This window comes from Elephantulus edwardii, unplaced genomic scaffold (genome assembly GCF_000299155.1).
Source record: "Elephantulus edwardii isolate Elephantulus edwardi_28Jun2011 unplaced genomic scaffold, EleEdw1.0 scaffold00030, whole genome shotgun sequence".
NCBI classification, from domain to species: domain Eukaryota; kingdom Metazoa; phylum Chordata; class Mammalia; order Macroscelidea; family Macroscelididae; genus Elephantulus; species Elephantulus edwardii.
In genome coordinates this window covers 17,985,288-17,999,841 of record NW_006399780.1, presented here as the reverse complement: position 1 = coordinate 17,999,841, position 14,554 = coordinate 17,985,288, and the positions used below count along the sequence as shown (strand labels likewise).

At 39.5% G+C, this 14,554-nt stretch overlaps 1 protein-coding gene across 3 annotated transcripts in view; it reads right to left on the bottom strand.

Annotated features, from left to right (window-relative positions):
- EIF4B (eukaryotic translation initiation factor 4B) overlaps window positions 1–14,322 on the bottom strand; it is a 39,876-nt gene extending 25,554 nt beyond the window's left edge. For all 3 annotated transcript variants that reach the window (XM_006883879.1, XM_006883878.1, XM_006883877.1), the window contains exons 1-3: window positions 14,290–14,322; window positions 4,181–4,318; window positions 2,455–2,663 (exon numbers count right to left, since the gene is read on the bottom strand). In XM_006883879.1, coding sequence (XP_006883941.1) covers window positions 2,455–2,663; window positions 4,181–4,318; window positions 14,290–14,302 — 360 coding nt within the window. In that variant the 5' untranslated portion in view covers window positions 14,303–14,322. The remainder of the gene's footprint in view (window positions 1–2,454; window positions 2,664–4,180; window positions 4,319–14,289) is intronic.
- Between the last annotated feature and the right edge of the window lie 232 nt (window positions 14,323–14,554).

Here is a 14,554-nt window from a genome sequence, read left to right as displayed (position 1 = left end):
CTATGAGATGGATTGATTCAGTGACTGGGGTAATCAGGATGGGTGTGTCACAGGCAGTGCAGTTGGCGCAGGACAGAGCAGGGTTTATGGCTGTTGTGCATAGGGTCGCTATGAGTCGCAAACGACTCGACAGCACATAACAACAACAACAATATGGATTGAAGTTCAACATCAAGAAAACAAAGATTTTCACTACTGGGCCAACTGGCAGCAACAGGACAGATGGAGGAGAGATTAAGACTGCTAACAGTTAGATCTTGTGCAGGGCCACAATGAACACCCTTGGCACTGGCAGTCAGGAAATCAAGACAAACTCCACTGGGAAAATGTAAGTGCAGCTGATCCAGAGCATAGTCTTCACAATTAGTTGTTATGCATTAGAAAGCTGGACAATGATTAAGGATGACAGAAGAATCGATGCCGTTGAGTTGAGGAGCGGGAGAAGAGTCTAGAACGTATCATGAACCGCCAAGAAAATGTTAAGTCTGTCTTGGAGAGGGTGAAAACAAACTTCTCCTTGGAGGATTTTGAAGCTCCATCTCACGTATTTTGAGCACATGGCCAGGAAGGGCCCAACCTTGGAGAAGGATATCATGCTTGGAAGGGTGGAGGGACAGTGCAGGAGAGGAAGACCCTAGATGAAATGGACTGGAACATTAACTGTGGCAACTGGGGTAGGTGTGTCTGAGTCAGTGAGACTGGCTCACGATAGGGTGGGCTTCAGAGCTGTTGTACATAGGGTCACTATGAGTTGCTGGCGACTCAATGGCACATAACAACCACTACTTGCAATCAAGAGTAACTGCATATTCCATTGGTTTTGTACTTACTTAATGCATTTATACTTTTAATATGCATTTTTAAATTCTCATCACACAAAAGTCCTTTCTGCCAAATATTCTTTGAATAGTTTATTTTTGAGAGAATTTATATACTAACAATATTACTACTGGTTTTCTACTTTGACTCCACGTGATGTGGAACTAACCTATAGGTTAGTTCAGCTTTAGTCTAGGCTGTAATTTTAATGGGAACAAACAACCTGTTTTGTAGTGACACATTCCGAGTGGGTTTAAGTCACTAATCTTTCACTTGTAGCAAGTGCTTAATACTTATATATTGTCAATAAGGATCTTTGATGGCCTAGTGTTTAAGAAGCTGTCCTGTAATCCATCCCAAAGGCATGTGGTTCAAATCCATCAGCTGATGTAAAGGATAAAGAATGGACAATCTCCTGTGTGATTAACTGCCTCTGAAAACCTGCTGGATGGTCGGCTATGAATTCTGACTCAACAGTATGCCAACAGCAACAACAAACAACAACAGCTGTGTTGAAGCAAAGCCTGATTTAGAACGCCCACAGAGAATAGTCTATAGAAAATCAAAATGAGGGAGCTCTGGTGGCCTAGTGGCAAGAAGCTGCAACTACAATCCCAGAGGCACACGGTTCGAATCCACCAGATACTCTGCCGGGGAAGGAGGGGTAATCTCCTCCTGTACCAGTCAGATCTGATTTGACGGTACACGCACACAAAAATAATAAAATAAAATAAAATAAAAAGAAGAAGAAAATCAAAATGCACAGTAACAGTAAAGAGGAAGCATACTGTAAAAGGTACGTTTAAAGTCCCTACAGTCTGTTACTCACTCTTCTCTTTTCTGATCTCCTCAGTACTTTTTAGGAAAAGTTAGGCCAAAGAACTTCTGAGCACTCACTTCTTTAATATCTTTCTAGAATCTTATAGGTCATAGTTTACAAAGAGACAGTCTTAAGCTTTCTGAAAGTAAGCTTACAATTACTATGTGCAACTAAGGTCACAGAACACAAAAGCCTTGATTAAACCCTTCTGTTAATACAAACTACATATTTGTAGTTTGTGAAATACATTCCTATAAAGAATCAAGTAACTCAAGTAGCTTGAATGTTAGTAATAAAACTGCTAATTTAGAGAAAAGTCCCTTTCCCATCTTTTACATTTAACCAAGTTATTCTCACCATTTTTTTTCTTTCAAGAAAATAACTTTAGTTTAAGGAAGCCACACAAACACCTGTCGGTCCTAGTGATGTCAATATTCTCACCATTTGTTTTAATGAGAAGGGGAATAATTCCAAAGATCATCCCTGCACCCCAAGACATATAGGTGATGCTGTTAGCTAGCTGTTGTAGAGCTGTACAACTCATAATGACCCTATGAACAACAGATCTAAACTCTCTCCTATCCTGTACCAATCTGACAATATCAATGGGCTTGACACACTGCTGCAGTCACTTTCTCAATCCACCGAGTCTTCTTCTATCCAACTGGTGTAAGAACATTCTTAAAGGCTCTAAATGCAAATTATTAATCAACTGGAACATGCCTTCCAAATTTAGTCATGACTCCAGAATCTTTTTTAAACATAGCAATTCAAAGGCAGTCACTACAAACACGTTACAACACTTTTATACTTACATTTAATCCTCTAAAGAATTCTTTAATGGAATCTTCTGTCACATCATAGGGTAGATTTCCTAGAAAAGCGGTGTAGGGTGGTGATTTGGGAAGACGGCTCCGGTCAATATTGGGTTCCCGAGCAGCCCGTGGAGCAGTGGGCAGGATAGAACGGTCAATTGGAGGTGCCCGATACACATCGTCATCATTACTGTGCCAGGTGGTTGAAACTATGATTTAAAAACAGTAGACCAAAGACATGAGAGGCTTCCTGTACTAGTACCACAGAACAAGAAAACTCATGTTAGCAGCCAAGTTATCATCTTGTGAGATTGCTGCCCACTCTACAGTAAAGAAACCAGGTTACAGGAAATCATTTAATTATAAAAATAGACCACAAAGGAAAAACTGTTCTTATGCACAACATGTTTACTGCTGCTTCACAAGAGCAAGAGATGGAAACAACCCAAATGTCCATCAATAAATGAATGGACAGAAAAACTATGGTATATTCACAATGAATATTAGGCAGAATTGAAAAACCATGAACTTGTAAAATATCTGTTACAAAAGGACAAATAACTGCATAACTCTGCTGTTATAAACTAGGACAGACATGGGGGGTTGGGTAGAGAATGAGAAGAGTGAACAAATAATGAACATTTCATTAGTTCAGATGAGGGGAAGAATTGTATGAAAGGAATACAGATTTAGGCATTATGTGCACTGTAACAATCTGGAACAAGGGGTGCACTTGGGCCAAGGAAGGGAAGAAGAAAATGTGCAACAATGAAAAAAAAAAGAAAAAAAAAATTTAAAAACACCTAACTATTTGTTCCAGTATGCAATAAAAGCTTTTAGTACAAAAATGACTAGTAATGTTTGTGTTACACTGCACAGTAGTTAAGAATATTTCCAGTTGTTTGTCTTTTCTCTGAAGACACACAGCCCATTCAGATGACACCTCTATGACCCTTCTATATTCGATCACTTATTTATCAATTTCTTCAAACTGTCTTTACTGGGGCTCTGGTGGCACCTGAGTTTTGAATCCACCAGCCATTCCTTGGGAGAAAGATAGGAAATTTCCTCCTGTGTGATTTTCAGTCTCTGAAAGCCCACTACAGGTCAGCTCTGAGTTGGTTTCAACTTGATAGCAATGAGGTTTTGTTATTTTCGGTGATACTTTGAATTCACATAAACAGTCCTGATTATTCCGTGACTCTGAGAACATGCCACGTAAAGGTTACAATGCAATCTCATTTTATAGGAGGCCATAGAAGACTTTTAAACTGAGAAGAAATTTTTAAAAAGATAAGCTAGACAAATAAGAGCTAAAAGGCTAATGACTTGAGAAAAGTTAGTACTAAGCTCTCTTGAATCACTTCAGGCCCTATCAGAGCCTAGTAATGTAAAAGCAAATAAATAAATAAATAATTTTTTTTTTAAAAAAAAGATTCTAGAAAACATGTAATATAAACTGTGTACAAATTCTAGAGTCTACAAAATGAGTAAATTCCTTTTTAATTTAGTAAAACTTTTGAAGACTTGGAAAAACAAGGGTTGCCTAAAGTCTTATTTAATAACAAATATGAATTTGATAATAAACTTATTGACTGAAAAATTATAAATAATTTATGACTTTAAAGGATAGTAAAAGAGAAGTATTTTAACAATTATTATGAGTAGATGCTCTCTAGAAAATAAGGAAAATCCCAAGCACAATGGAAAAGAAAACAAAACTTACCATCTCCTTCTAGGTCATCTGTTTCATCAGCCCAGCTGACAGGTTTGGAGACATAGGTGCTTCCTCCACCAGTTCCCCCATCTTCGGCCAGGAAGTCTGTTAGGGAGATAGTCTTCCCCTTCTTATTCTTCTTTTTTGCTGTTTTAAAAAGACAAGAAAAGATATTCACTAATATTCAGATATTTATAGAATCATACAATGTAATACTGTTAAGGAGAAAAAGATAAGCTGGTAAGTGATCAGATCATTGCATACTTACATACAGAAAAATGAAAAAATATAATGTAATGGCAAAGAACGCAACAATAAATGAAAAATAGCCTTCAGGATATATACTGTGCAAGCTCCCTTTGTTTAAACATACACTGTTTATAAATGGAAAAAATGTCTAGAAGGATGCCCAGTCTTCTCTGGTGAGTAAAGTGGGGAGAGGGCAATCTTTATTTCCTACCATATTCACCCATATGTTTAAATGACTTTTTGTTTAAGACCAGTTTAGTTACATTTGTTATTCCTGGGACATAGATAATTTAAAAAAAAAAAAAAAGGGATAATATAAATAACACTTTTTAAGGACTGCTTGATAGGCTACTTGTAAAATAAGCATGTGAAATAAGAATCACCACTATCAACTTACAGAAGGAAACAAAGTCTCAGCGAGATCAAATGACTATCCTAAAGTTACAAACATATCAAATGGCAAAGCTAGAATTAAAACCAAGCTTTCTGCATCACAGTTCAGGGGTCTACCTTGTTTGTTATCAGCTCTATGGCAGGCTTATCCTAAGCAAGGTAAACTTTGAGGAAGTACATTTGAAACCAATCAGTTGCTAATCTAAAAGGGCATTAGTAACTAACTTAAGTTCTATAACTGGCCCCTGACACAAGCCACTGAATTATTTCAATAGAAAACGAAGCAATTTCCTTAAAATAAAAATCAGTATCATGGTTTTAGTATCATGATGATTCCGCTTCTAGCCTGATTCTCAACTAATTTTCAATCTAAGAGGGCTATGGTAATTTGATGCATCAACTGATTAGCTGAAGATTGCTCTTTATGCAAAAGAATAGGAAGGTATCTGTCTTTCTCTTAAAATTCAACTTTCAGGTAACAAAGATGATATATTTGTCAAGAATGAAATATATACCTATTTTTCTGGACAAAATAATCAGAAGTAACATGTTAACATGCAATCCAGATGAACTTGGTGTAATAATGGAATGAAAAGAAAGGATGGATACAAATATAGTTTCCAAGTTTTGTTTGACTTAACATTAATTCTCCAAAAGTGAGATCTACCAGATCATATGAAGTCTATTCCACAGCTTTTAAAGAAAACAACTATGCAGAGGTCTGGGTCTATGATAAATTTCCTCCAGCTAAGATAGAATAAAATGTCACAAGATAACTTACGTTTCTTTAAAATCTAGCAGTAATATGGACTCAGGCACAATGTAAGGAGCAGACGGAAAGAAACTGGCCCTTAAAAAATAAAATCAATAAAATCAAAGTGGGTGCCAATACCTGACCCACTGTACTTTAATCCAGTAACTGAAAAAAAAAAAAAAAACAAAAACCACACACACAAAAAACAAAAAAACCCAACAACCAAAACCAAAAAACCCCCCCAAACAAAAAATCCCAAAACAGAAACACTAAAAAAACCAAACCAAAACCACCAACAATGGATGTAGTTATCTAAATCTGTCATGCCCTTTGCCCCTCCAATAAGCTAGTTTAGGATTTCAACAGTGTTCCTTTCTGTTTTGTAAATAAATACTTGTTTAATGCTTCAAGCTTTTCAATCCATTGGGTACATTGCTGGAACCAGGCCAACAAGTAATAATAAACCGCCCCCCCCAACCCAAACCACCAAGTCCCAAAACATATATAACTGGTTAAAAAGTCAACACATGAACCACCCTCAAAAAGACAAAATATGTTCTATTGTTTAAGGCCAGATTCACACTAAGAAAAACAAAAACATTCCCTTTTCAAAAACCTCTTTACATTTTGAGACTCTCTTAATACATAAACTGACTGAGTTACAATGTATATATTACAAAAGGGGAACTCTGGCAGCCAAGTGGGTAAGGAGATGCATGCTACCAATCCAAAAAAACAGGTTATTCTAATCCACCAACTGCTCTGGAGAAAGGAATAATCTCCTCCTGTGAAAATCTGCCGGAGGGTCACTTACAAGCAGGTTCTGAACTGTTTTGTTCTCCTGGCATTCTCTCCAGTACAACACAAAGGCATCAATTTTCCCCCCCATCATCCTTAGTCACTGTTTAGCTCTCTTACACAAAGCAAGTAATTGCGGAGACCATGGCCTGGATCAGGGGCACTTTAATCTCCAGACTGACATCATTGCCCTTCAATATGTTAGAGAGGTCCTTGACAGCAGACTTTCCCAGTGCAATTCATCTGATTTCCTGACTGCTGATGCCAAGAGTGTTGATTGTGAAACCAAGCAAGCTAAACCATCTATCATGAAGCTGCCAATTGGGCCAGTGATGATCATCTTTGTTTTCTTGATGTTGAGCTTCAAGCCATACCGAACACTACAGTCCTTGACTTTCTGCAGCAAGTATCTCATGTCCTCCTCAGTTTCAGCAAGCAAAGGTTTTGTCATCTGCATAACGCAGGTTGTTGATGAGCCTTCCTCCAATCCTGATGCCACATTCCTCCTCATAAAGTTCAGCCTCTCAAATAATCTGTTCCCCATATACACTGAAAAGGCATGCATCCCTGAGGCACAGCCTTCCTGATCCTGAACCATGCAGTGCTTCCCTATTTTTTCAACTACTGCTTCCTGGTTTAAGTATACGTTTTGCATGAACACAATTAAGTGTTTTGGGATTCCCAGTCTCCTCAGATTTAGACATAAATTTGATTGTGATAAAATTGTGATCCACCGCCAAATTATCAGCATACAAAACCTATGCATAGACCAAGAAGCAGCTGTTTGAACAGAACAAGTTAACACTTGTCTGTTTTAAAACTAGGAAAAGTGTGCGCAAGGGTTGTAACCTTTCCCCATACCCATTATATCTGTATGCTGGGAAAATCTTTCAAGAAGCTGGAGTATATGAAGAGCATAGCATTAACACTGGAGGATTATCAACAATCTGTTATGCAGATGACACAACCTTCCTTGCTGAGAAGGCTTGAGGTGCTTGCTTGCTGCACAAGATTACAGTGTTAGACTACCTCTTAACATGAAAAAAAAAATCCTCAGCACTGGACCAATAAACATCTATTCATGATAGAGAAAAGACTGAAATGGATTGAAAATGACTGTTTTACTTATATACACTATCAACACCCATGGTAAACAGTAGTAAAGAAATCAGAAGACAAGTCACAAGAACAAATCTGCTCCCAAGGACCTCTCCAAAATGCTAAATAGCAAGGATATTAATTTAAAGACCAAGGAGCACCTGACTCAAACCAGTCTTTTCAATTGCTTCCTAAGCATCTGAAAGTCAGGACAATGAAATAAGGACAGAAGTATCGATGCCTTTGAATTTTAGTGCTAGAAAAGAGTAGCTAACATCGATAGACTGCCAAAAGAGTAAGCAAGTATGCTTTGAAGGAAACCCGGGTGCTCCTTAGAGCCAAAGATGGTGAAACGTCGGGATACTTCCATTTTGGGTTTATTTTCAGGAGGAATCAGTCCTTGGAGAGATACCATTCTGGTGTAAAGGGTCGAGAAAGAGAAAGACCCTCATCAAGATGGCCTAACTCAGTGACTATTAACAATGTGCTGGTGCAGAGTAGGACAGGGTTCAGATCTGTTTTTCCTAAGGTCGTAGGTGACAGGATGGCATCTAACAGCAGCATCTCTAGCTGCTTACCATGCCTCTCTTTTTGATAATAAGAATGGTTTTAAACAACGCTCACGGACATGGACTTCATCCACACTTATAAGCTTCTGAAGGAGGAATCAGCCAATCCTTATCCTGAGGAGGGGCTGGTAGATTCCAACTGCGGACCTTTCAGTTAGCAACCCAACTGCACCATGCTCAGTGGAGGTGAGTGGGCAAAGTTGCCTCTAGGTGAGAACCACTGTTCTAAATGTTGTTTCTGACTTCAATAAGTAACAAAACAGAAATACATACATAAAGTGCACTAGCAGAAAAGTGATGGTAACAAACAGTAAAAACTTGATCTCCCCCCCCCCATTGTAAGGCTGTATGTGCCTTAAGTATCAACTCATAGTGACCCTATGAATATCACTGCCTCTGCCCCTTCCTGTGCTACGTTCATCGTCTCTGCCCTACCAGAAGACCACTGTTACAAGTCAGTGAATCCATCTCGTTGAATCTTCCCCTCGTATTTTGAGTCTGATGTCCTTCTCTAAGGACTGGCCCGTCCTAATAACATGCCCAAAATATGTGAGATGAAGTTTTAACCATCCTTCCCTCTAAGAACATCCTGGATGCACTATCTCTAAAGACCTAGTTGTTTGTTAGTCAAATTTGTGTCTTCTAGGTTGCAACACCCCCATGATACATCTTCAAGGATATGAACATGTACGGCCAAGCCCAATCAATAAGAGTGCATCTAAATTCCAAAATCAATCTCCATAATAGTCTATGTGTTTCCTACTGCCAAAGGGGCCCTTTAGAGTAGTGAGAGAAGATCTTCAGCCTGAAACCCACAGTGTCCCTTTTCAGCAGGAAGTAGCTAAGAGAATACGCCATCCCCTTTTCCTTATGACTCAGGGTGAAGTCTCTCTCAGGGAGGAGTGATAGGGAATGGCAAAGGATACACTGACAAAGAAGCTTAATCAGAACTGGCTTTGACAAGCACTGTGGCATTTGGACAAGAACAAACTGGGAGGAGGGTAGAGAGAATAGTGCAACAATGAATGAATGGAAACCCAAAATCTCTGTAAATGTTTATGAAAATTAATAAAATATAGAAGAAAAAAAAAAAGACCTAGTTGTTCTTTCTCTTGGCAGTACATGTGGTATTTAGTGCCCCTCTTCATCACAACTCAAAGGCATAAATTCTGTTCTCTTCATTCACTGTCCAACTACCAGATTCATAGCAAGTAAGTGAAAAGACCATGGCTTGGATCAGGTTCACCTTAGTCTTTAAAGTGACGTCCATGCTCTCCAGTACTCTGGAGAAGTTCTAGGATGGCAGACTTTCCCAACCCAATGGCTTTTGATTTTCTGATTGATGGTACCAAGACTGTTGGCTGTGGATCTAAGAGAAAAATCATCATCAATTTCTATTTTTTTTTTCTCCATCTATCATGATGTTGCCTATCGGTTCTGTAGTAAGAACTGTTTTCTTGATGTTAAAATGTAATCCATACAGCATATATAAAATATGCTTCCTTAATTTTTCTCCTTGGGATGATATCCTGTTATTACTCTCTGTATGTAACAGGAGCCCTCTAGTGGAATAGTCCATAGGGAGTTGTACAACTAACCTAAAGGTGGCATCTCTGGTGGTTTGAATTCACCAGCACTGGAAAAAGATGGACAATTTCCTCCTGGGCAATTTACAGACTCTGAAAACCCACTGGACAGTCTGCTCTGAGTCAGTTCCAAGTTGATGGCAATGAGTGAGGTACTTACTATTATATTAATAATAAAAGCACTAACCGAAAACTCTTGGGGGTTGTCAATCTATAACTGGCCGCTAGTCCATTTTCACTAAACAGGACATCATAAAGTACTAGAAAAAAAAAAAATAAAGTGTTATTTGTTAGAAAATGCAGCCTTATTTGTATTTTTCTTAAACCAATATCCCTTGTTTGGGAAGGGAAATTCACCTGGCACTTAACAATTTGATGAGGTTTCTTAATTTTAGACTCCTCAAATTAAGTTCTACTTATTTTATGAGGTTATCAATCTTTTTGAGTGTTTCACTAATCATAAGCTAAGTAAAAAAAAAACCACAAAAACTAGTAAAGAAATGATTGTTATATGTAATCTAGTTGGAACCAACTCATAGCTGACCCTCTAGTGGGTTTTCAGAAGCAAAAAATTGCACTAGAAGAAACTACTTACTCACTTTTTCCTGTGGAGCAGCTGTTGGGTTCAAAATGCATGACTCTGCCACTCCTGCTCTGGTGGCCTAGTGGCAAGGAGCTGCGCTGCAATCCCAAAATGCATGACTTTGAACTAGGCCACCAGAGCTCCCCAAGATAATGTTTATAGCAGTGTTACTCATGGAAGACACAAAGGGTAAGGAGAATAATCCAAGTATCAAATGATAAACATATAAAAACACTATTGTATACCCATGCAATGGAATATTATTTTGCAATAAAAAGTACTGACATATTTTACAAGAAAATGGTCCTTGAGATAGTATACTAATGAGTAGCCAGTCACAAATGTCCAGACAGAACATTAGTTGCTGCACAGGTAGGGGGAAATAAGAAGTGACTGCTTCCAGGAATGACACATCTATTTAGTGTGATGAAAACATTATGGATATTGGGACGATGGTAACAAATCTTCTTGAATAAGAACACACACTAAACAGCACGATTTATAGAACTGTGAATTATTGCAATTTAAAAGCAAACACTCCTCCCCCCGAAACCTTAACAAATTCTCTAGAATTTAAAAACTAGCCAATGATTTAACTTTTGTATAAATGCTGTCTACGCACTTGTATCTACAGTTATAGTATTGTTTAGAATTCAACCATGAAGGTTTCAGTCTGACAATGTGAAGAAAATGCCACACTGCTTTTCTTTATTTACCCCTCCAGAGACTTCAAGTGACTGTTTATCTAATAAAACAAAATGAACACCTTAAGTCTATCCTGCTACTTACTGCACAATAGCAAAATCTATGACAAGCCCAAGAAACTGAATTAATGGGGTCTGTTCATAAAAGCGTAAAACCTAAACAAAAAACAAAAAAAAAAAACACAACAAACCACCAACCAAAAACCACAAAAAACACCCCAAACCACTGTCATGGAGTAAATGCTGGCTCATGGCGCCCCTCCACTGAGTCTGGGAATAGGCACATCTTTTCCCAGAGTAGCAGCTGGTGGATTTGAACTGCAATGGGACAACCCACCTAGAGTAGCAGCTGGTGGATTTGAACTGCAATGGGACAACCCACTACACAGCAATATGAACATTAAATGGAAACTAATGATTAGTAGGGTATTCTTAATTTTCAGTGGTATAACTCAGGCACAAAAATTTTTTTCTTTAACCTGCATTCACTTTTTAGTTTTCTTAAGAAGTTTTAGGCTTGACCTGAGTTTGGATAGTTTCAGAGTATGTGGCAGGGAATGGGATTTGAAAATAATACATAAACAGCACACAAAGGCAATCTAAGAAACTATCTGCTTGAATAACTGATGATGCATATATAAAGAACTTCTGTTTAGCCAGAAAAGAACTATTAAAGTTTGAAGTGTCATGCAAATGAAGGTTTATATGTGAATATACCCTCCCAATATTGAAAGCATTTTAAAGTGTTAACCTATTATCAAATATATTTGATTCTCTAAAGGTAAGAGCATACAAATTACATTCATTTTCCTTTAACAATGAAAGGGAAACAAAAGAAATGTGCCCATATCAAATGTATTAAAATAGTCATAGTAATAATAAAAAACCTCTAAACTTCCATTTCAGGTATATTCTTAGGAAGTCAACCAAGGAATTAAAATTTCCTGGTTCAATGTTATCAGGTTTCCTAGAAATTCAAGAGATGACATTCAACAGTAAGGACTGAGATATTTTTAGTTCTTGAAGGTCACCAACGGGTCACACTGGAAAGTGGTATTGCTGCAAAGACTTTTCTTTCTCAAAAGACCCCATAAAGTTGTATCACACATTACTGAAAAAACAGAAGATCTATTTGCATCAAAACATTGGGCACAGGAAACAGATTGTGGGAATGTTGGTCATCCAATAGTCAATGAATGTACAAAGATTAAGAGGAGGAGAGAAATTTGAGTTAAAGAGGTGAGAGTTGGCAAGGGGGTAGAGTATATAAGCAAAAGGAAGGGACATCAGTAAGAAAAAGGGTTTTCATTTAACTTTATGTGTAAAATGAAAGACACAGATTAAGTAATTTCCACAAAAGTTGTGGGAAAAGTGAGAATTAGGCCTAAAACTGTTATGATGACAAATCCAAGTCAACCCATTGACTTGACTCAATGAGAAATTCATAATAAACTTAGAAATTTAGTACAGTGTTGTAAAATTCAGATGACGTCTTAGGGCAGCACAGCAAACAAGGAAATCAACTCTAGTATTCCAAGTAAATAATGGAAATGAGTTCGGAATCTCACAGATTTCTGCCTTTCTCATCACCTGCAAGCAGTATGACCTTGAATAAATCATTCTCCTCTGCTGACAGATACTAACATCTATGTATATCGATGATGATCCACTGAAGACATCATACACTTAAGTGTCGTTTCAGTTGTCTACACTACTGTGCAAACCACACACAAAAGGTAGTATGTTCAAGAACACTTCAATATATTCTAAGTATAAACGTAACCCTTAGCCACCTCTTGTAGGCTAATGTTGTTAGGTGCCATCGAGTCGAGCACATTTCATACCCTATGAACAAAAGAGCTGAACTCAGTCCTGTCCTGCGCCACCCTCAAACTTCCTGACACACAAGAGCCCACTGCAGCAGTCACCTTGTGAATTCACCTGGTTGAGGGTCTTTCCTTCGCCGACCCTCCACCCTTCCCAACATCATGTCCCTCTCCAAGGAATAGCACCTCCTAGCAATATGTCCAAAGTATGCCTCCAAAGAGCACTCCAGTTGCACCCTATCCAAGATATATTTATTCATTTTCTTGGCCGTCCATGGGATGTTCAGTGCTCTTTTTCAATACACCTCAAAGGCATCAATTCTTTTTCTGTCACCCTTATCAGTAAAAGGTCAATCTCCGGTGATAAGTGCCCAGAGATAGTTCAATGAATGTTTAGGATACAGGGTGATGCCAAGGTGAACTAAATCCACTAGAAATTAAAGATTTTCCAAGTAGAGAGAATTCCTTCCAAAACAAAACAACCAACTCGAGTACTAATTAGTAATCTACTAATTTTAATACCCTTAATAATTACATCCCTAATAAATGTATAGTTTTTTAAAAAGCCAACAAAACAAACGTCCACAAAACTCCCCCACTCCGAAATCTACCACTGAATTTATCAAACCTCAACGGTAATGAAAGGCCCATTAAAGAACAAGCTGTTCTTGTTTACCACTAGCTCCGAAGCCTACAACGGTGCGTGGTACAACTGTTTTCAACCAGTAAACATTTGAGTGATGGGGGGAGACGGGGGGGGGGCGGGAAAAGCCTGGAGGAGAATCCAGGTCCTCAGCTTTGCATCCTCTGCAACACGTGGGTGCACGACGTTGGATTCCCCACCCCCACTTTAGTAAATTCAACCTCTATGCTAACATATGTACCTTTCAGAATACAAAGACCTTAGCAACACAACCCCCCCAAAACCAGAAATGAAAGCGTATAAAAAGTGGTAACAGAGCAGGATAAAGCCTTTCCACTGGAGCACTCGCATGTGCTTTTGAGGCGCGCCCGTCTCCACCACCTTCTTCTCTCCAAACGCGCAAGCGCAACATTGCCTTACCCCCGCCCCACCACTGACACGCGCTCGCGTTCTAACTGCCCCCCCCCTTTATTCCCCTGCCCCCACTACAGTCCGCAACGGCCTCGCGCCTCGAAGACCTGGTTTAGCGTGCGCCTGTCCGCGCGCCAACCGCCTCCTTCCTTCCTCTACGGCTTCACGCGAGCAAAGAGTATCACGTCTATGAGGTCTCCCGCCTCTCGCAGATCTTTATGCGCCTCCTCTTCACTCCAACTCAAGCCCGAGTCCGCCCTTATCCCCACTCCAGACTCACGCAGCTGGGGTGAAAAGCGGCGAGGGGGAGGGGAAGGACACCTTCCCCTCCCCCCTAAACATCCCAAGGCAACAATATAAATCGCCCAAATAGTCAGCCTGTCGCAGCCCCAAAATCCTAAGGGAAGCCATGTCGCCCTCTTCCCGACGCCAGGTAATCAGTGGGTCAGATTGGTAGGGTGGTTTAGAAGCTCAGTCCTTAGCCGCCCTCGGCCGCTCACTCACCTGAGGCCGCCATGTTGGGAGAGGGAGAGAGAACGCAAAGGACCCGGATGAGGCAATCACGTGATTATAGCGGGCGCGTCGGGCTGGGAGACGCGAAACTGAGAGGGGGCGGGGAGGAGAGGGGACCGGAGGCGGGGCGACGCTGTTCTAGGTTCGTAGAGCAGCGCGAGGAGGTGGCCCCGCATTTGACGGGAAGATACGCGCGACATGTGGCCAAAAGGGTGGGCCTGAGTTGTCGTGAAACTCCTTACGCTTTACGTGGGGT